This window comes from Bactrocera latifrons, unplaced genomic scaffold (genome assembly GCF_001853355.1).
Source record: "Bactrocera latifrons isolate USDA-ARS-PBARC rearing strain unplaced genomic scaffold, ASM185335v1 scaffold_31, whole genome shotgun sequence".
In the NCBI taxonomy this organism is placed as follows: Eukaryota; Metazoa; Arthropoda; class Insecta; order Diptera; family Tephritidae; genus Bactrocera; species Bactrocera latifrons.
In genome coordinates, this window is record NW_017536741.1 from 96,997 (window position 1) to 122,351 (window position 25,355).

At 34.8% G+C, this 25,355-nt stretch overlaps 1 protein-coding gene across 6 annotated transcripts; it reads left to right on the forward strand.

Annotated features, from left to right (window-relative positions):
* The first annotated feature begins 5,128 nt into the window (after nucleotides 1–5,128).
* Nucleotides 5,129–11,279, forward strand: LOC108970829 (monoacylglycerol lipase ABHD12). 6 transcript variants are annotated; one of them, XM_018936474.1, is made up of 8 exons: nucleotides 5,129–5,261; nucleotides 5,599–5,696; nucleotides 5,761–6,572; nucleotides 7,379–7,415; nucleotides 9,379–9,497; nucleotides 9,647–9,834; nucleotides 9,897–10,409; nucleotides 10,467–11,279. In XM_018936474.1, the coding sequence occupies exons 3-8, from the start codon at nucleotides 6,431–6,433 to the stop codon at nucleotides 10,791–10,793; spliced, it is 1,326 nt and encodes a 441-aa protein (XP_018792019.1). In that variant the 5' UTR covers nucleotides 5,129–5,261; nucleotides 5,599–5,696; nucleotides 5,761–6,430; the 3' UTR covers nucleotides 10,794–11,279. The 6 variants fall into 6 exon arrangements, with proteins under 6 accessions (XP_018792019.1, XP_018792020.1, XP_018792023.1 ...); XM_018936475.1 differs by lacking the exon at nucleotides 5,761–6,572 and adding an exon at nucleotides 8,291–8,809; XM_018936478.1 differs by lacking the exon at nucleotides 5,761–6,572.
* Nucleotides 11,280–25,355: the final 14,076 nt, after the last annotated feature.

Sequence of the window (25,355 nt, forward strand, 5' to 3'; positions counted from 1 at the left end):
CAATACAGCGCCACGCAAACACACATACACGCTGCACAAAGCGCGCAGCAAGAAAGGTAAATACGAAAGTGTATATCAAACTCACCACACTACCTGTCGGCGTGTCGGCTGTGCATTCAATGTGGGAGCACATCTTTTCCAACTCTTGTTGTTGTTGTTTGTGTTCATTTTGCTTTAATCATAAGTATTTACGTATATACATACRTACACAGGTGCTACGTACATATGTACATACTACGTATTCGCGTTGCAGTGCAGTGGTAAACAGAGACTTTAGCATCCGCTTTGAGGTCTTATGTGAGCCGGCGAGCCGTCGGCAGTCAAGAACTACCAGCAGCTGTTGTCATTGTGTTTTTGCTTTTGTTGTTTGCTTCCGACGCTGTTACAGCACTGTTATTGCTGTCCACTGATCGGTTGATTACTTTACCGTTGCTTAAGGTGGAGCTACGCCAAATGACKACAAGTTTGAGCTCGCCTCATTTGGTACGACGACAACGAACGAAACGAAAGCGCCAAGCTGACGTTGAGTGTATTGGTGTTCCTGTTGCTGTTGGTTGGTGATTGCGCCGCTCTTCACTAAATATTTGTCTGTTGTGTGTGTATACATACATACATAGCTACATGCATTCATATGTACAATTTGTTGGGGGTGATATATTTGACGAATGCCGTTGAAATAAAATATTTTCACACACAATTAAGGCTTACGAATTGCGCACACACAACCACATTATGTACTGTTTTTTTATTAACCATTCCAAAGATCATATGCCGATCGCTTTCTGATAGCTTATGCGGTATGATAAATGCATATATGTACATATGTTCGATAAGCCTGTTTTACTATTCCAAATCTTAATTTTTGAAAATATACATTTAATTTATATCATTAAGGAGTACATTTCAATGAAATTCGAATATTCATTTGTAGTTTTTAAAATACACTAGTACATGCATATATTATATATATCATATATATTTATGTATGTATATGTATATATACATATATGCACGTGAGACTAACTCTGTTGCGCTGTTTTTCTTGCGGCATTTCATCTAAAGGCGATTTGAGCATTTAATTGACTGATTGCATTGGCTGGCTGGCTCTGGTCAGGATTGTCATGTTCGCGGTCTTTATTCATTTCATTATTAACAGTCGTGGAACAGCGAATATGTTCGTGTGTATGCACGCATGTTCATTCCATTTTTTGATAACACCAACGCATTCACGAGCGTTTTACCACGCTTCGTTAGTCTAAAAATGTTTGCATAGGTTGACAGGTTGATCACTGATGCTTGATCAGTCATTTATGTATGTATGTATGTATGTACATACTGCCACCGTTCATTGTTCAAATTGTGTTCAAGCAAAGCACATTGATTTTCTATTTGTTTTTGGTCAGTTATTTTTGTCATACTCGCCTTATGCATCCAAAGACGCTCTGCACGATTTTGTTGTCTCTGTCAATTCGGCATTAAACGCATGTGGCGCACTCTTCACAGCATCACCGTATCACCGTTAAATGTGTACGGCCAGTCGAGTCCATTCATCTGCCTTCGTTTGCGGCATAAACCTACAATTCCAAACGTGTGATGTGTGTACACACCTATATACATACATATGTACATGTGTACGCGAGTGAGCTTGCGACCGTCCACAAGTGAACTAATCCATTGTGGTGGCAACTCTTACGCTCGCTGCAGGCCCGCCGTCATAGAGCTTAGCCAAACAAAGCGGCGTARGAAAGCAGCGTGCTCCAATTTTATTCACATCCATCGCCATTTTTGGCCACTAACCCATCAGAACAAGTAGTGATCAGAAATCAGTAGTGATGTACTAGTTGTACATGTTTTTATTGGAAAGTCCGAATTTATTTAAATTTTAATTGAAATTGTCGTCGTTACCGCTGTCGAGCGACGTTATCTGCATTGCCTGGGAGCTGAGAATGAATGTGTGAATTTGTGGATTTCCCACGCTCTATATTTTGTATTTATTGATGTCAATGAAGTTATTGTTTACTTAATCGTAATAAGCGAGTACAACCACCACTCAGTTGCCCGATTTGGCAAACATTTGCTTACGGCAAAATGTACTGTTGGCCTTTATTTTTGTCTGTCTGTAATCTTCGAAAGACATTCGATATTAATCTGGAAGCTTAGACCGTGGAATTAAGAAATCATAGAAGCAGTATAGCACCAAAATATATGTTCGTATGTATGTATGTTTGTTTTTATAGCTAAGCCCAAAACTAGTGCAGTTGTATGGCAGAGTCCCGCTAAAGCTCTGTTGAGATGCTCACCCTTTTGATGATGAACACAGTGTACGTTTTAAGGACATTTCTTTGACGGGTCGAAGATCTGCAGATCCCAAAATAATACAAATTTGTATTAATTGAATGGCAAATAATCACTTTCTTATCTTAGTAAACTCTTATCAATTTGTCTGTAAGCGTAGCTTGTCATAATATAGCTACAAGCTGTTTAGCTGACAGATGTGCTTTTTGGCCTCCATTTCTGTAGCTCGGTGGACGAACTCTTGTTTGGCGCCGAAAAAGTAATGGGATCCCATCGTGCTCAAAAGAGAAATTAACATCCAATAAAGCCAGATAATAGTTACCTTGACAAGTTTAAAGTCTCCAAWAAAGGAATATTGCTACACAATTTTAATAAACCAAGTTATATTTACATTCCCGGAAAAGTGAAGATGTCTAGAAGTTAAGGAAAAACAATTTTTAATTTTTTTCTTAATTTATTTCAACTTGCTCCAATTCCAAAAACCGCGAACAATCTCCCTACATACGTGTGTATATAAGCATGATAATCTGTTCTGTTTGCCAAGAAGTTCGTGTCTTAAGTCCTTTGATTTGTATGCTCATTGTGCTCAGAATGCGGTGCTAAGAAATGGCACTGAATCCGGCAGACAAGCGTTTGAATTYTTTCAACGCGATAAACAAGTAACTGCATGGCAATTGCTGGAAAAAAGTCAATGTATTTATATGCAGCGCACAAATAATCGAATGGCGCCTATTATTGGCCGCACATCGTCGTCTATCGACTATTTGACGAGATACGGTACCTGAGTTCACTAAGCTCATGGTGAAGAAATTACTATTTAGACACCTTTAAAAGCAATTTGCAAAAAGCGTTTACTGAATAAATTATTTCGTTTGCATAATACGATTAGAACTAACACAGTAGATCTGCACGGCCAAAGACTAAGCGTCGAAGAGTCCCCTGCACTGGAAAAGCAAGTTACACGTATTTACATCGCCGATCGTCGATCGGCGCTTGTGGTTATGTGATTGTCATTGCAAATTTTATTTTTATCTCTTCAACTAATACCTACCATAACGCTTTGATAATTACCTCCTCTTTGCAGTGGGACGGAAAAAACTAAAATAAAAAATTGAGCTTCGTGTATTGATTGGAGTTTACAGCGTAGTATATTARAGACTTTTTTTTCAATTTAATTGACTGCTTAATTTGTGTTTATATTGCACATACTAATGCATGCAAGTAAAGCTACCAATAATGCACAGTACTTCTGGGAAGGGTGGTAAATTTCCAACGGCGGCAACTGAATTTTTGAAGATTCGCTTAACACGTTTGGCAAGGGCGCTTCCAAGGAAAWCCAAAAGCAAAGCGCCCATCCACACCGAACGGCGGGAAAACTGGCAAATATCGCACAAGTAAAACGATAAATCGTGCCGATGTTGAACTTTGTGTGATTTTCCCAAGAACTAGGTGCGATGTGACTAGACGGCGAAGCTGAGAAATGAATAGCGAAATCGCAACATTAGACCAGTTGTATACAAACAAGCATACAAAATCATACTTACATATATGCGAATATATGTATGTATGTACATCAGAGCAAATTGAACGTTTGATAAATAAACAAAGTTATCGCTTTTACGGTAAGAGKACGACAACTTATCGACAGATTTATACAAAAAAGTTTTTCGATTTATTACTATACGTAAGTATTGACCTCGGAAGCTTACGAAGGAACTTTGGTCAGAACACGCTTGATAAAAACGGGATTAGTTAAGGAAAATGCTATATAGTTGCTTGTTATTGTAGTGGCAGAAAACAATCCTGAAGTAATTTGTGGAAATTTGGCTGAGTTGGCAGTCATTGGACGGATAAAAATCGTTTAAATATCTCCTGTCAGGCTGCTCATTATGTATGGTATGGTAGTAAATATTGGCATTTGTGAATTTATCATCGTTATTTAGAACGGGTGTACTGTCAGTACAAGTCCATAAATGTATCAATTCCCTAATATCACTATATTCACCTTTGTGCGTCCCCTCTGCAGATGGTCATATCCGTAGTCTCATGGGTCTCTTTCGTTAATTAAACGTCACTGAATTATCTTGTTGTTGTTGTTTTTACGTTCGACAATCAGCAGCACACCGTACACTACTGAATCTTGACCTCGTTTCGATTTTTGAGTTATTGCACATCAAAAAGATTTTAGTTTGCAATGCAAACACAGCGGTCAACTACATAAAAACACACCAATCAGGCTCAAAATAAACGCGAAATGCCACGAGCTTGCAACAAAAGCTCTAATTCATGCATGTGGCATGAAATAAGTAATTGAATCTGTTTTAACAAATTTCGAAATTTGGGTTTTTTGTTGTTGTTATAGCATTGTAGAAGGAATAACAAAATGTTTGTACGAAACTTATATATTGTCATTTTGAATGCAAAATAAAACGCGAAATAAAATAGAACATGAGTGAAACAAAATTTTAATGTTGGTTAAAACTGGTTTATATCTGAGCACAGAACCTGAAAATGTTGAACATATGTAATATTATGTATGCAATTTGAAGTAATGAAGCGTAATCAATAAGGCACTCAATTTKGAATTTTTTGATGATACGTTATTTTGCATTTCAGGTGACGATATACTTATATCCACGCACTGTATAAGTTTTTGTATAACAGTTTCAACAATTTTTGCGATAGCTTGTGCAAGTCGACATAGTTTGTGCAAGCTATTTGTTCTTAGCGTAGTCCAAACATTGTGCATAAAAGTTAGGCTATGAACATCGCCAGTAAACAAACACGGCAACCCTTACATTTGACAACTGATGAAACAAGTGCGATAATTTTTTGGTAACGTTTAAGACCAAATTTCTGCGTTAATTGCTGAGATTGCTATTTGCACGATACAAATTGAAAAATTCTTAGTGATAAATTATATAAAAAAATTTAAAGAAAATGTAAATACAAATATTGCTGAAAAAGTAAGTAAACATGAAAATGTTTTCAACAAGAGAATGAAGAAATCAAAATCGATAGTGATTTGTTCCCATGTGAAATTTTGTGAATTCATACATACATATGTGATCATTTAGTACTATTAGCCACATATGTTTATATACTTTTCCCGTGCTGGTTTTTATTCAACTCTTCTTTTTTCTCAACTTTTTTATAAGTTTACTTTCAATAAATTGCTATATATGCCCTGCTGCAGTTGCAGATTCTGCTGCCGCATCCAGTAGATTGACCATTACCTTCTAACCAGCTTACTTTGATTGACCAAATACTTATAACATTTCTATAACTTCTTTTTATTTTTAGATTAATGGTATTGAAAAATCGCTGTAAAACTATTAAATCAATCGGATTTAAGCCATTTGCCTGAGCTCAAAATATTTATCACCATTATTTATCAATGGGTAATATTTTTATTTCATATTTAAAACTGTTTATTATAATTGTTAGAAGTTTTATTCTTAAAAGGAAACAAAATCGTACGGTATTAAGGATCCACAGCTGACAAAATTATTACTAAACTTTCTTTCAAATGTATGTATATGTACATAATTGATTGTAACCACTTGACATGGATTGACCCCGTTTCTTAGAATATCAATTTTGTTCTTTCGTARCTTGAATCTAGTTATACGGATATTATATACGGGCAAAGATTCCAATGTTACTGTTGCTGTTTTAACGGTTATTTAGATTCCAGTCGCTAGAGTCGGCATTATTCATCGAACTTATTGGGCAAATTTTTTTCTAGTAATAATTTTGAACTCAATTCTTTAATGCTGCTACTCCTGTTTTCGATCTTTTTCAATTAAAGTATGAAAAGTATTATTTAATAAGACATGTTTGATCTTATAGTCTAAAGTTGAATAAATGGCATTGACATTTTCTTATATTATTCGCAAGTTAACTATGCGTTTGTTATCAGCGAAAAACTTCTTTTCACTTTCGAATTTCCTATCGCACTCRTCTTTGTTGAAAGCAAATAAAATCTACTTGAGTACTTTTTTCTGAGTACATTAATGATAATAGTGGCGGAGACTGAATACAAAGAGAACATTTTATTCATAATTATTGTTGCTCTCGAATCTCACTACACATTGTCATGTAGCTTGTTTTGTCTATCTGCTAACAGTGTTGGATGACGAAACTACTCGCAAGTCGGAAGCGGTCTTTGGAGCTGAGCACACCGCTCCTCGGTTTATTTCTACGTAAATATTGTCGAAATACGCTGCGACGAACTTTAATCCAATCGTTAAGCGCTTACCACCACACAACCAAATGTATTGTGTAATTGTATATAAATAAAGCGTTAGTTGCACCGTCATTTGTGCGCATACATTTTGCCAATTAATAAATATTATACATTCTGACTGTTTATTTGCTGTGATTTCTGTGTACAGTAAAAATATCATTCCACTTTCACTGTAAAATGATTTATAGGCGCTTTGATTATTGTGATATGTTGTTTACATAATRCTAGTATATACATATCTAGTTATCTAGTTATGTATTTGCGCCTATGAGTTGCCAAATTTTGAGCGATTGTATCATCTATGCTGATATTTTGATAAATTGTGATAAGCTCACTGAGTCACTTGTTGTGAACTACAAATTAATATATATAACTCCATATACCTGGTGTTGGAAGATTATTTGGTTAGGCAAGTCGGACAACATTCTCTATTGCTGGATCGATTCAAAAAAATTTCTTTTACAAAAAATGTCGGAGAAAATATTTTAAAGTTGTAGTACCAGTGCGAATTAAATTGTTTTTATGTATACGAAGTAATAGTAAGGTTTTCTACAAATGTAATCCTAAAGCTACATGACTACTGATTAGAACTTAAAAATAATGGTATCTAGTGGGAATCTATTTGAATAAGTATTACATGCCTACATACATACAATATATTATGTTTGAGTTCATTGCCGTTGACACTTATGGTTGTATGTGTGCATAAAGGAAATTCGAAACGGTTTTTAAAATAAAAGCACTTTAACGTACTTTATTGTTTTCTAGTTGTAAACTTATACTAAATAATTTAATAATATTTAACTCAAGAATTTCTTAATTTTCTATTTCTAGTTATGTTTTTAACGCGTCGACGGAAGTTATCTAAAAGGTGACTGTCACATTATTATATGTGTGCTACAGTAATTCACACAGGCGAATTAATAAAAAAACATAATTATTATAATATTTACATATGTCAGTGCAGATCATATAATCCTCCCTATGATATAAATTTAAAACCCAATTCCACTAAAATACCTTTTGTGTTGGTATTATTTCATTGTTAAAAATTTATTTGTAAAATAGTAAWAATAACATTCAAGACATTGTGTTCCTAGACGTGACCATTCAATAATTAGTATGGTTCAACAAATCACTTCATACATGTAAACCTTATAATTATTTATTTTCTAATTTCGATTTGCGTTGCCATAATGCTAAGTGAATGAAAAATGCTGCAKCGCAGGTATATTATAAGTAATTTTGTAAAATTCAAAGGAGGCAATATTAAACATAAGATACTAGATAGCACTGTAGGCTAAATACAAAAATAAAGAAAATATTCACTATGTAATCTCAAAGTTGCTGCAATCAATAGGTTTCTTAATTGTTTGCTCTTCTATCGAAGGCTTTAACAAGAATTAATTAAAATTTTCACGATAGTTACAAATAATTTATGCAGCTAGTTCAAATTAATAACTTATAACAGTTGTTTTTCAATTATATACTGATGGGTGTTTGCTTTGGGTTCTGTTAATTAATGTATTTARTAACAACATTCCCAATTTGTGGGTTGAAATGTATTTACATATTTTATTTTTGTTCACGCTTATTGTTCTAATATTATTACATGTTAAAACCTATATTAACTTTTCATTTTAATAAATTTTAATTAATTCCAGTTTTTTTTCCTCCAATGTAATAGAGATTGCTAATAAAACAATTATCTTTTTTCTCTTTTCCATGTTGAATCCATCCGCATAGTAAAAATTGCTGACAGGCGCAGTACGATTGTCTGCACTTACAAGACAAATGCTCATTAACTTTTTGAATAACGAAAGAATTGAAAAAAAAAAAAAACCATACTCCCATTTCTTCAATCAAATAATCACTCGCTTACAGTTTGACGTATATAACAAGCACATCCGCATATTTAATCCAAATAGTCGAAATTTTTGAAAACAACTGTGATTCCCAAAGTCCTCTATTTAAAACTTTTTTATTTTGTGTGCTATAGCAGTCATTGCTAAATTTGGCTGTAATATCGTTCTTCCTCAAGTTAAATGTTGGGTTTGCATTGAAACGTTCACYAAATCTATGAAAATTGATGTCATTGAATAAAGATTTTCAACCATTGATTGATAATCCTCCTACAACTTCATTTTACAATTTACAAATATATGCAAACTTTTTTACAATGTACGAATCATATAAATTCTTAAACGTCATATTCCGTGCTTCAGTCATTCCGGGAGCATTAATGTTAATTTGGCTGACTGGGATGTAAGTACGCTACTTCTTTATACATTTAGATACATACATACATATATATTTTGATTTTTAATTTCTAACTAATGTTMTCCGTTACAAGTAATATTTTATATGTTTTTTCTCAAAACTTTATATCTATTTTGTTAATTGCCAAAGTTAACCTATGAAATGTGCTATTATTATTCCTTATTTTTCCACATCGCTTTGTAAAATGTGTATGCATGTACAGTATTCGCACGGCTATGTACTAATTCAGGCAATTGATATTAGTAAAATCGTGTATATTCCTCGTGCCTCTACTGAATATTTCACATTTTGCTTGACACGAAATATTTGTACGAAATATCTCATTACAATTTTGATATACTATGTAATTGTCGTGCACCATTCAGTCTACGATTAAATGATATCCTTTTATTCATTCTACAGTTAGCGAATAAATTATTTGTTAATCATTCTTACTTTATTTGTTACTCTGATACACGCATCAGTAAGTATTCCTTATGTGTAACATTGAGGTGTTTGCCATTCAATAAGCTGCGATTATAAATTTACTCTAACCTCTCCTCTTTATTCTACAGAATCTCGCTTACTGTGGTACAATTATGTATGCTTGTATTCCTAATAATATTCGTTGGATTCCCATTAATATTTCGTTATTCTATAACATTACAAAGAGGGATTCTCTTTCTCACGTTTAGTAAGTATTTGAATATTTTCACTTTGAAATTATTTAAATTCAAAAGCACTATTCATGTTACACAATTTCGCAATTTTAATGAATAGTAATCTATATATATTATTTTTCAAATAACTTTATTAAAACGAAAATATTAAATTCGTTTGTAGTTACATACCCCAAGGACCTTGACTTATCGAAACCAGCCAGTGTGGGACTTTTTGGTACGAGATCTCTAAATCTTAGCGTGCTCGATCCGGATGTTGAGGAACGTCATGATGGCGTGCGCATTGGTGTCTGGCATGTGCTGCCTTTACACCTAGCTAAACGCTTTGCTAAAGAACTAAAAATCGATACGGTATACTGATTATTATTAAAAATTATGGGCAGAAATTTGTATAAAATCCTATTATCGTACAGCAACAGCATGATGAATTGAAGAATACAACATTTGAAAATGATGAAAGTTTGGACAAGCTAGAGCCTATTCTGAAATCAGAATTCTCCGATGTAACCGCTGAGAATGAAGCGCTCTTTTACGAGCGCATGCTGAAGCTTCCGAGCACCATTGTTTTATATCTTCATGGCAACACCGCTTCTCGTGGCTCGGGGCATCGTGTCGAGATGTACCAACTTCTGCGCAAACTTGGCTGCCATGTACTGACTTTGGATTATCGAGGTTATGGAGATTCCGACCCCGTTTCACCCACCGAAGAAGGAATTGTGCGAGATGCCCTAACAGTATATGAATATATTAGAAATGTAACAACAAATCCTATATTCATATGGGGACATTCTCTKGGCACTGGCGTGGCATGTCATTTGTGTTCACAGTTAAATTTGAATTTCAAAATGGATCTACCGCGGGGAGTGATATTGGAGGCGCCTTTTACRAACATCCGTGATGAAATAAGATTGCATCCATTCGCTAGGGTTAGATAGTCAATATACATATGTTGATTAGCTTTAAAACTGTTAYATTTTTTACAGCCCTTTAAAGATCTGCCTTGGTTTGATTTGACAATTGCGCGCCCTATGTACTCGAACAAGTTGCGCTTTGAATCGGACAAGCATATTAGCGAATTTCGGCAGCCGGTAATGATACTCCATGCRGAAGATGATTATGTTGTTCCATTCGAACTTGGCTACAAGCTATACCGAACAGCGCTGGATACGCGGGCAAAAACTTGGGGGCCTGTTGAATTCCATCGTTTCAATGGTGTTGCAGGTTACGGACATAAGTTTCTTTGCCGCGCACCTGAACTACCCGTGCTTGCAAAACAATTTATCGAGACTTATCGTAACGAAGACTTTTAAAGGCTTTGAAATGTTTTAAACATTGGCCTCTCTTATTTCCCCCCAGAAAATGCATATATATCCTGCAGTATTTAAGGACTTTCAGTCAAGAATCAAGCCGCCCGGATGTACTCAGAAGTGGCTCACAAGCTACTGGATGCCTTTTATTTTATAGTTTTGTTGTAGATTCGTGTATAAACACGTGCATATGCAACAAGAACTTTAGTATTATTTGTGTGCAACCTAATTTAAAAACCTAAAATAGAAATGGAGACATTTATTAGTATACATATATAAAAAAAAAGAAAAGGCCGTTGTGTAGAGATTGCGACTAACTAATATAATTCGAACTGTGAGAAATTTTAATAATAATTGTTGCTAAAGTCATGAGCAGTATGCTAGATGTTTAACCATTACCAAAAAGGCAACATATGATAACAAAATCATAGAAATATTATTTTTTTGTAAATAAATATAAGTAAATAAAAAAATTTTACTTTATAGTAACACATTTCTACTCATATATTTATGTCGTGTTGTTTCATTAATGAAAAGTGAAGAACTGTTCGTAATATAGAAAATGGAGAGTACGTTATAAATGTAAAACGAAGTTGGTACCTCATACTCGGTTTGCGCAATCTGATTGAACAAGTGTCTGACATATTGACCTTAGGTCAGTAAGTGCACTTGCTCGCTTCTTTGACTACATCGAGTTCTAGCAAAATATGTTGTTATAATTTTGAATGTTTGCGAAGTTTTCATTAATTACTTTTATGTGAAAGAAGAATTAAATATTTGTTAAAAAGCGAGAAGTGTCTGTAAATGCAACCATGTAGTCAGTTAGTACTTATTTGTGAAACCCTGTGTGGGTACAGAAAATGATGAATTTTACAACCCTAGTTGCATCAATTGCTTCTGGATATATTGCGGTTGACAGCGGTGGAGCGGTTTGTATTARTGACGGAAGGAAATTTGGTTTCGGTTAAGATTTTTGCATTATTTTAAATAAAAAATATTTAAAAGAAATCGGAAAAGTTGTTAAGTGATTGCAAAGTACAAGTGATAATCTTATGTCTGTGTAGCAAGCCAAAATATTTTCCTTTCATTCGTAAAAGAATTGGGGAAATAGGCGGTGCAGTACTATAGCAGACACAAACACATTGAAAACGTTGTGCATATATGTAAATGTGTACCCCTACGAATTGACTAGTCCAAACAAAGCGGCGTTGGCAGCACAAACCACAGTACCAGGCAGAAACAAGAAGATAAAGTGACACCATGGCTTCAGCACTTCCTTAAACTATTAAAAAACATTCTCAACTGCATTATTTAGAATGTTTTATTTTCGTAMATTTATTTTTGATTTGTGGTAATAGATGGACTTCTGTTCGACAATGTTTTATAGAAAAGCAGTATCTATCTATATATCTATAGCGCAAATTTCCTGCCAGCAGGAATAAAAAATAGCAATAAAGTTATCGTGGAGAACAGTGAGAAGTGTTAAAGGGAACGAAAGGAATAGGAACGTGTATTTTATAATGTGTTGAGGGTGTGGGTGAAGGAAGAGAGCGAACTTTTGCACAGGTTGCGGCGAAGAGAAAATTCGCCCTTTTCTGTGTATAAAACTTCTAATAAGTACTTCCCTTTGCTGGTTGTGCATTTTAAGTTAAAGTTAAATATTTCAGCGAGCTGTGATGAATATGCCAGCAGTGTTCTGTTATAAGCAGTGAAATGTGCAAATTTGTTAAAATGTATTAACGGAAGGATAGGGTGTGTTATTTGCGAGCCGAATAAGCACTTGGTGCAATCGGGTTGGGTTTTTTTCATTCCAATTTTTAAATTTTTTTTTTGTGACATTAGCGCAAATCAGCAGCAGTGGCACAGTGGATGATGTTGATGGGTGCGCATAGTCAACTTCCAAAAGACATATAACTAAAGAATTCTAAGAGAATAAAAGATGGATATAAGTCTATAAAAGCAACGACAAACATTTAAGTTCAGTTTGAAATACAAAATAAAAAGTGCTAAAATACAAATACGAGATATGAAAAAGTTGTGAAAATTGAAATTTACACAAATGTGTTTCAAATGAAAAAATTGTGTTGAAAAGGTAAATAAATTATTTGTGTGGTGTTTGGTGTAAAACATACTACAAGAGATCTTTTTAGCTCCCTTACGTTCAAATAAAAAGTTTGAAGTGAGGAATTTTAGAAGAAGTCGTTAGATTTGCTTATATTATCAAAAATATATGCTACCCCTATACATATGATTATAAAGGATTAAAGAAAATGATATGGTAAGTTCATAAATATACACAAAAATTTGATGAACACTTATTAAAAGCTAAAGTACATATTATTTTTACACTACACAAGTTATATTACATAATTATTATTGCAATATTTAAAATAAAAAGAATTTACTTGCATTCCTCCATACAAAAATTTATTGCCACTTCTCTCGGTTCAAACTTTTAATTAAAATCATTTTTTTCATGTTGTTTAAAGCGAAAAATCCGTATCGCAAAGAATCAAAAACAGATAAAAGTGTGTGTCCATTACCTGGTTTGTGTGACGAATATATGAATGTATATTTATTATCAGAGCTGACGCCGCACCGCGCATGTGTCTCAGTCTCTCTGGTTCTAAACAGAAAGTATGCATATGTATATACTAACATACGTACAAATATATCTATGTGATATTTTTAAGGACCTTTTCGCCTCCTCTTTTATTCAGCTCTTCCTTACACGCCCTTTTTCTAATGTGTTCACCTCTCTGTTTTTGTTGCTCTTTTAGTTTTTAGCTGGTTTGCTTTCTTGGTTTTACGAAACAATAATTTTCATGAAATTCATCATTAAAGAGTAATTTGTTTTATTAATCATAATACCTACGATTCATCAGTTTATGTGTATTTTTTAATTTTAGTATGATCTCATTTTGTTTATGTCAGTACTTGCATACATGTGTAATACATCGTTTATTTCTAATGTTTTATTTTCTTTAACTGAACTAAAAAAATATATATTTTTSTTTAGTAAAAACATTTTCCTAATATATTGCCGTCTAGTACTTATGGTAAAATCATTAAGAATAAAGCATCGTTGGTAATGAAGTTTTGTTTGGTACACAATTTCTATAGTATAAGCATTTATTTATCTGAATATTAAATAAACAAATTCAGCATAAAAAATTAGACATTACACTTTCGTCTTGCCCTTCATAATTGCAATACAACAGTTATAAAACGATGCGACGGACTGCTTTGAATAGCAACAATATTCGTTTTTGCTTTATTGGTAAACCAGTTTTTTACTCAAGTAACCGTAATATTTAAGGCATCCGTAAGCGCWCGAGTAAAGCTTTCGGTATACACAACGCTTGCCATGTCTGCCACAAAGCATTGTGGAGTTGCTAAATTTTGAGGTATATTGCGCGATCTGAGGAGTTAAACGTCTGACTCATCAGTTTCAAGTTCCACAATGCAAGCGGCAGATATTCTCCCCGGTTGCATGTTGCAGTTGTCGAATGTTAAATTTTACATACTTAAGGGCTCACGTGATAAGGCGTCGAACCAAGCTCTTCTACATTTATACATTACTATGTAAGTATATTATGTGGCTAACAAATGAACTGTCTTGCTCGTTTACCTATTCGGCTATTTCCATACAAATGTATGTACATATGTATGTAGTATGTAAGTAAAAAGATAACATAATATTCGGATCATAGTTTTTGTTTAAATAAATTTTTGTATTCAACATTTTGTTGTTGCATTGAATGATAAATTTAGCAAAATATCATAGTTTCTTTTGATTTTTCCAAGTAGGTAACTCCTTTTTTATTGTGACGAATTTTCAATTAGCCATTCAGAGGAATACCTAAAAGCGATATTGAAAAATACAACCAACAAATTTTTTTGCGCTCAACCGTGTCAACCGACAAAATTTATTTTGTTTACAATGGTGACCCCTTGTTTTATTTTCTATGGGAAAGTTAAAAGCACAAAGAAGCAAARATAAGATAACTGTAATAACTACAATGAATTTAGACTTTCCAAATTTGTCGTTTTACATTCCAACCTTTTGGCGTTTATTACTGTCTAATAATTGATATAATAATGATTAAATGTTCACTAAAATATACCTATGTACTTGTATATAAGCTTAGGCGATCAGTTGTTGCTTARACGGCTGCTAACACATTAAACGGGCATGTTGCGCAAAAATTTATTGGGGATGGCACAACATGTCAAAGATCTTCTAAAGTTTCTCAAACACTATTGCGCACAATCAGAGGTGTAAATTAATAGGATGTTTAATTAAAATTTTATTTTATTATTAAAAATTAATAATCGGCTAGAGACCTTGTCGATAAAAACCCGTGCATTTTTAAAAAAATTGATTATAGTACATTTTACAATGTAGAAATATGACTCATTGCGCTTCTTTTGTTCAACGATAACCTTTCGATATGCCACCCTTCTCTCTCCTCATGAATTTTCTTCTATACTCTTCTTTTTTAGCTTAAGCTGCGGTTTGTCGGCCGACACCAGAACACGCGCTCGCGCACGCGGATATATGAGACGTGTTTTRTTTAGTAAACCAACGCATTTGTTGACTTATTGTCTTTCGTATCACTTCCACTGACATTGACTCCCGTCTGCTTACCGTTCCACTTCCTTATGCGTATTCTTATTCGTAATAAAAATCAATGAGGTTTATTTGCACTGCTATTTTTTGATTTGATCGAAGAATCGACGCAATGCCGATCACTCAAAAAGAGCACGAGGTGGATCTGCGAATTAACGGAGAGTTACTACCGGTGTACATTTGATTGAATTTGGCGCCATAAACACTTTTAGCAGACTTATTAGTTTTATGACATAATTAGTCGCCATTTAGTTGGCTCGCTTGAATAGTGATTAGGATTGCTTTTACTATTATGACCACGAACTGGAATTCTTTGGACTTTAAATAATTCTTTTTGTTGCTAATATCGCGACTGTTATGACTTAGATCTTTAAGAAAATAAATTTAAAAATTAATAAATTAAAACGGCTTTATTCAACATGATTTCCCTGATTGATTTGTATGCAATTTCTTATACTGTCATATGGATTCTTGAATAAACCAATACAATTGAATAAATTAAGTTGAATATAAATTATATAAAATTTTTAAAAATATATGAATACATGCAAAGATAAGCAAACATTTAAATTTTGGGGCGATACAACTAGGCAATCGTCTTGTGGGACTTGATAAAACGACCTCTTTATGAAGGGAGAATGAATAATGAACAGCATAAGCAAGAAGATAACAAAAACAAATATCCAACTTACATAGCTTTTGGCGAGAATTAGTTATGTGTTGGTAAGGTAAGCGGGTTTCAATGACTGCAGTGAAAAAGTGTGGAATCTGCAAAAATGGGAAATGCAGTAAGAAGGTAACATAACACAGGCAATGAAACCTAAAACTGCAAGTGAACCAACAAACAAACGTACGTTTAGTTTAAAATGCCGACGACCAGTTTGGCATATGGTCTTGCCATAATCGCTCTGTCACGGTCAACATTCTTACCATATGGTGACACGGTGAGGCTGCACGAAAGCCAGTGATCAGTGGTTACATGGAATTACAGACGCAACCAAAAAAACAAATCAACACAAAAATCACAAAGAATGCATTTTTTAATATCATATCCTTACAATAGGGTATTTATATAAGAATKATTTAAGCTGTCTTCAAATATATTTCGTATAAAATAAATTGCATTATTTTTCTAAAAAAATATCTCAAGACATCTGCATGTGTTCGCACAAACGCCAATGTGCAAAAATTATGAATTAAAAAATTTTAATGTTTCGCTCTCCGACTCACTCTTTATCACCTTTTTGATTGTGGTTTCYACAGTTGGTACTAACCACGATTTTCTTTTTCACGGACTGAAAAATTTCAAGCCGACACACCTCAGTGCACAGAAAAGAAACACAACACAATACATATATATTAAATTGTTGAGTCYAATAAACTTTTATTAGATTACACCGCACTTAAACGAATTTCGTCTTGTTATGTTGAATGGCAACAAAGTGCGAAACGAAAAAAACTCTAAGAGAACCAGCTTCTATGCAATTCGGGTAATGCGGGGTGCTGATGTAAATTTTTGTAAATATGTATGAGTTTTTATGAAAGTCTGCTTAACGTCTGGGTGACTTACTTAAATGTTTACTGCCCAAATTAGGTAGATGTAGCGATGTCTTCCTCTTTAGTTATTATTCTTGAAATCTAATAAATTTTTTGGTATTCATGTTTTTTATTGGTTTGTTTTGCGTATAAGATAATTATCTAATAATGAAAATAGAGACATCAACCTTTGCATTTTAGTTTTTTACAACAAGTGGTGAGCAGTCAATATGAGCAAAACAGTAAATACGAAATATTCCGCATCCGAAAGTGAAAAATATAAATTTTTCTACAACACCTTTGAAAATTGGAATATGCGATGTACGTCGAAGTGTACATGCTCTAGAATGCATGTAAATATTTCTGGTGCCAACGAAATTTCCGGTTGATTATGCATTGCTGACTGCTGACTAAACATGGCTATTGTCTACCTACTTTTCCATGTTGAACATATGTTTACGATTACAAATATAATTTTGGTTTGTTCTAGTTTTTTGTTAGGTTTTTTTGCGATTAAAACGCCCCTTGAAATTTTGACTTGAGCAACAATTTCTTCCATGATCCATCAAACGTAGAAAAAATGTATGCAGTTCGTTTGTGTAAGATGTTTTTATATATTGTTAAGCTAATTTCGAGAGATTGACAAGTAAATATAATATGTGCTATATATATAAATATAATATATGCTATACTTATAGCCATTTCTCTTGTAATTTGTCAGTTATCGGTATGTGAGTTGGAGTTAGATTATGTTCTATACAAGTCATTTTATTGCTTCTTTTCTTGCTGACTTTACATTTAATACCGATTTGGACTTGCAACGGCATGCAACTCACCATATATGCTTACAGTCGACGACTTATAAAATTGCATATAAATCCGTACATTTATATGTACATCCACTGCAACGAAGCCATTGAACTTGCTGCTGTGGAACCGCATGAAGAAGGGGTAGGTACCGCGAGGTTAGTTGAAAGAAAGTGGGAAGTGGTGCACAAAATCGCAATCCAGGTGTGACGCATGCCTCATGATCGTATTCTGGGAATAAATAAGATTCATGTACATATTCACCAAATGCCCAATATGGATATATTCCAATGAGTCACTCTCAGTTGATAATTACGGTAAGCATATGCTGATAATTTCAAGTAAAACAAAACCAAAAGGAGTTATAGTTTTGTGCCGCATGTGACACCCATTTTTCCCAATATTAGTACACCTAGAAGTCTAGTTTTTTAAATATATGTATAATTATGTAAGTAAACGATGTGGTTATAACATTTCGAAATTAATACAATGAACAAATTTTTGCTGCAATTTCGAAGACCATGCTGTCGCACCGAATTCTCTTGGCCTTTTCCAGGTTGACTTGCTTAATCTCACCAATCTAATTCTATATCCTTACAACTCTCCAAGTTTAAGAACTTGTTTTTGGCCTTTTAAGCTTTGCTTATGGAAGAAACTCCATTGTTTAGATAGGAAGGTTTTWTTTTTAGAGAGATGCTGCTCCACCTGCGACGCTCATTCAAAGATTTCTTTCAACCAAGTCAATAAAGTCAAGATTTTTTTTTATTTAATAAAGCAGAACACCCAAAATATAAAAACAACAAATATAATAACAACAAGATACGAAAAGTAAATGTACGCCTTTATTTATGCGATTGCGTTGGTAATTTGAATGGACTTGTCCGACTATTCATAACTTTGTCATAATTGCAATTGATTGATAAATGTCAGCAAATTGAAAAGCAGGAAATACATATGTACATTGAAAGCGTATTGCAGCAGAAATATGAAGTGTAAGCAGAGACATGACCAGGGCTCCGTTCATGTGGCGCGATGAGAGCTATAAGCTGAAGTAGGCTGAAGGCCGTGGAATTTATAAAACCCAAATACAAATATTGAGGTCATTACGACCGGACTAATGAAGGTCGCAGCCCATCGACTGACCGACTGGAAACCAACGGCCAGATCGGCAACCCTACTATCTGCAGTGGCACGGTGCAACGCACTCCGCGGCCTTTATATCACTGCCTTACGCAGTTGTGATCGTGTTCGTCAATTAAGTGCAGTCGGCACTACGCTCGGTGCAGGCTTAGCTCCACTTCAGATTTGCCCCTAGCCAGTTTTTCGTATGCGTCATTTTATGACGATTTGTATGATTTATTGCACGCCCATCTGCTTCAACGGTCAATATGTCGAACGTATGTGTGTGTGAACATCTAAGTAGGTTTGTATTTACACTTTAAAATGGTCATAAATGCTCAGTGCAGGAAATTTATTTCCGTTTGTTTTTTGCATCGGTGCCGAATAAATTATTGTAGAATTCTTTCGACATTTAGTTTACTGAAATAAAACGAGGTTGCACTTTCAGACGCACATAAAAGAAAAATGGGTTGACTAATCAGTAAAAAAGTAATATAAATAAATGATAATATTGTAGAATTGACGACTTAAGGAAATACATATCTGTGTGCTGATTAATCGGTGAGGAGTGTTTGAAGCGTAGTAGACAAATTTAATAATTACTGAACCGTAGAAAGTAGTCGGTCAAAATTTTGTTATTTTTACTTTCATGCAATATCATGAACTCACCTTGTTTCGAGCTGTTTCTCTAGGTAACTCTACACTTATTGCTGTAAATAMTATGCAAAAATCCTTGACATTTCACGTTGGTCAGCAGAAAGGTTAGTGTGCGGCCCTGACTTTCTGTCGTTCCTTGTATACGCTAAGTTATTGCACTGATTGCAAGAGCAGTAAAGTGCGTCAATGTCTAATAGTTTGAGCATTCTGCTTATGTAAGCATGTGCTTAGGCACTTAAAAAGCGAACGAAGGAAAATGGGAAATAGCGAGAACCCGCAATTGATGCATGTCATGTGGCAATAGTTTGAATTAGAATTGCCCGTGCCACATACCCAAACAAACAACTTTAATTGCAAATAAAAGAAAAAAACAGAAAATCCGAACAACTACATAGGTATTATTAAAGCGCCTGAAAACCTCTAACAAATTTGTATTGTCACGCCATGCTCACATTAACTCACGCTCTCGCGCTTTCCTCAGCTATCGCACAAAACATTGAAAAGTGAAATGCGTTGAGTCATTTTCAGTGACGATGACTACTTCATGTCTTATCTTAAATGGGTCATATCATTCTTAGGTATTACGAAATGCGAACACTATCATAGGTAGACATTTATGTAAGATAACAATTTTCAAATGTTTACTCTTTTTCAGTTACATGTTCTCCACTTTTTTGTTGACATCAGTCATAAAGTGTCAAATCTGTAAAATAGAGTTGTAAAGTCAGTTCAATGTAATCGAAGCAGTTCCGACTGGCTTTGCGTACTATGAAAGCATAAATGTGCAGTTCGATTCAATTAAATACGAAAAGTTATACAAAGTAAGTAGTTATACAAAGTAGTTATACAAGTAAGTAAGTAGCCTACATAAAGGTAGGCATGAGTAAATAACGCTTTTTGTTAGTGTCGGCACCTGTCGCATAATTAKAGACGCGCAAATAGCCAATATAACGAGCGTTAGACCAGTCATCTCTTTGCCGACAATGCAATGGCTATCATCACGACGATCGTCAATTTTAATGCGGCGCCTARCGTGGCTTGTATCAACGAAGCCAATAAACGATTACACAGCGAAGCGTTCGTGTAAAGTTGCTTCAGTCAAGGGTGGAGGAGGTGTAGATGTACTGCCGGCGYAATGTGACGCGTTGGATGAGTGACGCCTTTGCATGTGTGAAAACAAAAAATATTGATAACAACAACTAGCGTTGAGACGAAGGTGAGTCGAAATAGTTAACCAATGAACTCACCACACCACTGCTCTCCCTGAAAGTGTCATGTGCCGAACGATTGTTGTTCAAGAATCGAGCTTAATTTCTAAATTATTGGATGCGTTAGTRKCAAGCGGGGGTGAAGCCGGCGAATGGTAAGCAATTRCATACGTGTGTGCTTACTCCCACATCTCTTCCGTWTTCCGCCTTGCYCAGCCCTTCGCAGAATTTTCCTATRTTAYGCTTTATAGTTACTGAAGTGAAATAAGGTCTGGTGTAAGTTTTTTAGGGTTTCTTGGTAAAGCAGAATGCAAATTGCTCTTATGTTAAATTCAATAAATGAGGGTTTGTCCGTAAGGTAATAGGACTGAGTCGATTTAAAAAGAATTTATTGAACCAGTTGTTACAATTCTTTAAAACCTTTCMAAATAGGGTCCTTCTGAGTCGATGCAGCRCTGCCAGCGCAATTTTCTATCATTGAAGGCGTCACGGAAGGCATTCTCCGGAATAGCCTTGAGAGCCGACGTGTATGCTGAGTGGAACGCTTCTCTCCTCTCAAAATGCTTGCCTTTCATCGGCCTTTTCATACAAGGAAACAAAAAAAGTCCGTGCGGCCACTTCTGGGTGGGGCGGCTGCGGAAGCGTTGGGATGCCGGCGTTGGTTCGATAGCTGTTCATAAGAAAGGCGGTATGAGATGGTTCGTGTTGCAACTTAYAATCGGCTGCGATGTCTTGTCGGACCCGATTGACCCTTCGTTTGAGTCTCATGAGGACTTCCACGTAAAGCTTTGGTGTTGACGGTTTGTCCAGGAGTACTAAATTCATGATGGAAGATGCCTTTGCTGTCACAAAAAAAAAAAAAAAAAAACACTTAGCATCGTTTTCACTATGGATTTTTTTCATTCTTCCGTGGTTTTGGACGAGGACGACAGCGACCTCTTCACAGCCCTCCAAAAAGGCCTGGTGGTATCGAAACACCACTTCTTGCTAAAGGGGTTAGGTGGGYTTCAGAGGTACAAAAAACAAAGGTATTTTTACGATTTTTTTTTTAATACAAGCAATCATATACATACATAGGAAAAATATAATATGTTATATCAAAGGTATATATTCGAACAATATCTCCTGAAATTTCGATACAAAAATGTTGAAAATTCCGCCGTTGAGACCGCATTTCCCTGGGTGTCTCTCAAAAAAGAGCTCTCGCCGTGGACAGCATAACTTATTATTGGTTCATATTAAATTAAAAAACTAAGCATATTCTGTTAGTACAGATAAATCTCGTTTATGAACGTAGGAAATAAAAAATATTAAAATTGTCGGACTTTGAACAAAAAATCTCATTTTTGGTAAAATTTTCCTCATTTTTTGGTCAGAAAGACAAGTTGTAATGAAAAAAGAAAAAATCCTTCGTTCAATAACTAGATAATATTATTTCAAAAACGTGTACACAATACGAACTTAATCGGTCGATAACTTTTTGAGAAATCGTGTCCACCGACTTCAAAAACACAGTTTCGAGAAAAACGCGTTTAAAGACAGGGCACTTAGCGCAGCTAAGCCTGTATCTCCGAAATTATTACTTTATTACAACTTTAAAATTTAGGACTATATTCAGCAAACAAAAAAAAAATCGATTTTTGGAAATTTTCAAACCCACCTAACCCCTAAAGCAACATCTTGGTAAATGTAAAATTAGTTATGTTATAACAAATGGCCCACCCTGTAAGCAGGCAGGTATGTGCATTTGTTTATTACCATCATTTGTATTTTGAATGTTGCAATTTGTGACTCGTTGCTGTCGCAGTCGCAACACACCTTTTGTTCATTTTATTGTTTCGCATATTTTCATTTCTTTATGTAATGTTCAGTGACTCAGTGGCGCGGTGGCTCAGTTTACTGCTATTCTTTAACTTCTTAAAACCTTGTAGACAAGCGTGAGAGCCGACTTTATTCTTGAATCTACAAAAAATGAATTGGGGAAATCAGGTCATATCCTTAGTGCATGAAGGACACCACCGGACTGCAGTTTCCTGAAAAACTTTATGTTATGTTATGTCAAACATATGTAAACGATACACATAGTAACATATTCTTTCCTGTCTGTGTGCTAGAAGCGGTTAAGGGAGGGTTTTCTATTATCATTCTTGAAATTCTAGCCATCTACATGTCGATATATCTACGTATGTATGTACATATATAGTATGCACTTGTGGTACGTTGCTTGAATTGACGATGAGCTGGAGGAAATTTAGTGCCAGAAAGTTCATCACTTTTAGGACATCTTCAAAGTCTGGTGTATTTCTCAAGAAGCGGCCCTAATAGGTTTTGAAACTGAACTTAGGTCTTCCTTATCTGTTATTACGTGCTTTAAGTTCACATAGTTGCCACATTGGTGAAATTCATATATTCGCTTTTCATTTACTTCGGTACTACGCAACCTTTTTGGAAGCTCAATGCATAAAGTTCACAGGTTAGTGCCCGACAAAAGTTGTACTTGCATCATACAAATTCAAATACTCGCACATTCAAACCAATGGCTTCATTATGTTGTTTTCTCCATGATTGCAACGCGGTTTTGTTTTGCCCTATCACTTTGTCGCATTGCCGTCGTCCAACCAAAGTCAGACTGGTTGTGCGTTACAGAAATAGTCACTAGCTTCCTTCCCTTCATGCCGCCCACARCCACCACTCTACTGCCATTTCCATATTTCCTTTCCACAAGCTCTTCTCGCGTCTCACCTACACCACTTCCGTGCTCGCCTCATTTTCATTCATTCACCCGTTCGTCCATTCATGGATTGCGAATTCTTTGCCTCGTTTTACCCTTCGCCACCCCGCTATTTATACCATAAACAGATTCATTCGAGTCAATAGCGGAAATCGATGTATGGCCCTCCTTCGTTCCCACACACACACACATTCGAACGATTTACTATATGTTAATATTCTGTATGTATATGAAGCAAAAGAAAACGTGTGATTCGCACGTGAGTGTATTTGTTGGCTTTCCTTTGCATTTGTGTATTTTTAGTTTTCACGTAATAATATATCCTTGATCCTTCCGAAGAATACACACTTGCACAAACACAATTTTTGTTATAAGTATTTCGTAGCGCTTTAAGAAGAGCTTAATTCTTAGTGCCTGTTAGCCATATGTGTAATGGATTCCACAAGAGTTTTGGTAAATGCCTCTAAAGTGGGATCTCGAAACAGTTCGAGAATTTCCCGTGAGGTTGTGAGAGCAGCATATTTTAAACAGTATTTTACATACATACATATAGGCTATTGATTACATATTTTTGAGGCTTACATATATTTGTATATATTTACAAGCTTTGTGTTATATCGTAAATGAATCCTTCTTTCCTTTGCAGATCTCATAAATATAGTTGCTACGAMTCGAACGGAAAACGAATCCTTGCGTTATAATTAGGGACACATGGTATATTCAACGATACAATCGCACTTAAAAGGAAAGACTCTCATTCGAAACGACAGTAGTTTCAAAATCGACGCCTCTTACTGCATTTAAATATTTGTATTTATATATATTCTTACGAGTTTGCACGAAAAACGCTTTGACAACATCAGTAAATTCTACAACAAACACCTAGCTATTAACTCGTACTACTCAGAGGGAGTGGAAAATTCGTTATACAATAGTGGAACCCAATATTAGCGAAGTAGCACGTAGCAGTTCATCAGATTTTTATAAATATTTTACACAAAATGAAGTAAGTATTTCAAACTGATTGGAATTTATATTCATTATGTCGATATATACCGCTTATATACATATGTATGTAATTATTAAGAAGAGTGAAAACCCCTAGAAAACCCCTRCCACACTTTTTGAATAAACAAATATTAGCAAGAGTTCATCATATTTGTTGTGATAATGCTACATATCGTCACCTGAAATGCAAAATAACGTATCATCAAAAAATTCGAAATTGAGTGTCTTATTGATTACGCTTCACTACTTCAAATTACATACATAATATTACATATGTACGTATGTTCAACATTTTCAGGTTCTGCGCTCAGATATAAATTAGGAAGGAACAAGGATATATTAAAAATTTGTTTCACTCATGTTCCGTTTTATTTCGTATTTCATTCATGCCACTTTAAATTTCCAAAAATGTTACGTTAYTTTGCATTTCAGGTGACGATATAGTATCTTTCGATAAAGCTTTGCTCAAGGCTTGTTAGTTACAAACTATTGATCGTAGCTGATTGGCAATGAATATACAATAGCATCACAATTAGCGATGGTCCRTTCGTCCGTCCGTGCGTTTGTTCGTATTACTACAATTTCGTACTATTTTKTGATTTGTTGTTGTATTAGCGTGTGCTCGCTTCGACTATCTGTCGTCAATTGCGCTTGTTTACAAATCAGCAATATCGCGAGACATTAGAATAGCGGAATTATAGAAAAGACGAAATGGTGGAAAGAGAGAGGGAAAAATCACTTTSAAATTGTGGTGATCGTAACCGTGATTGTTGTTGCTTAAAACTATTCAAGGACGTTTCAATTAACTTGTTGTCTACACATACTACTTCATAGAAGYAGCGGCTTACAAAGTTTAGAGAAATAAT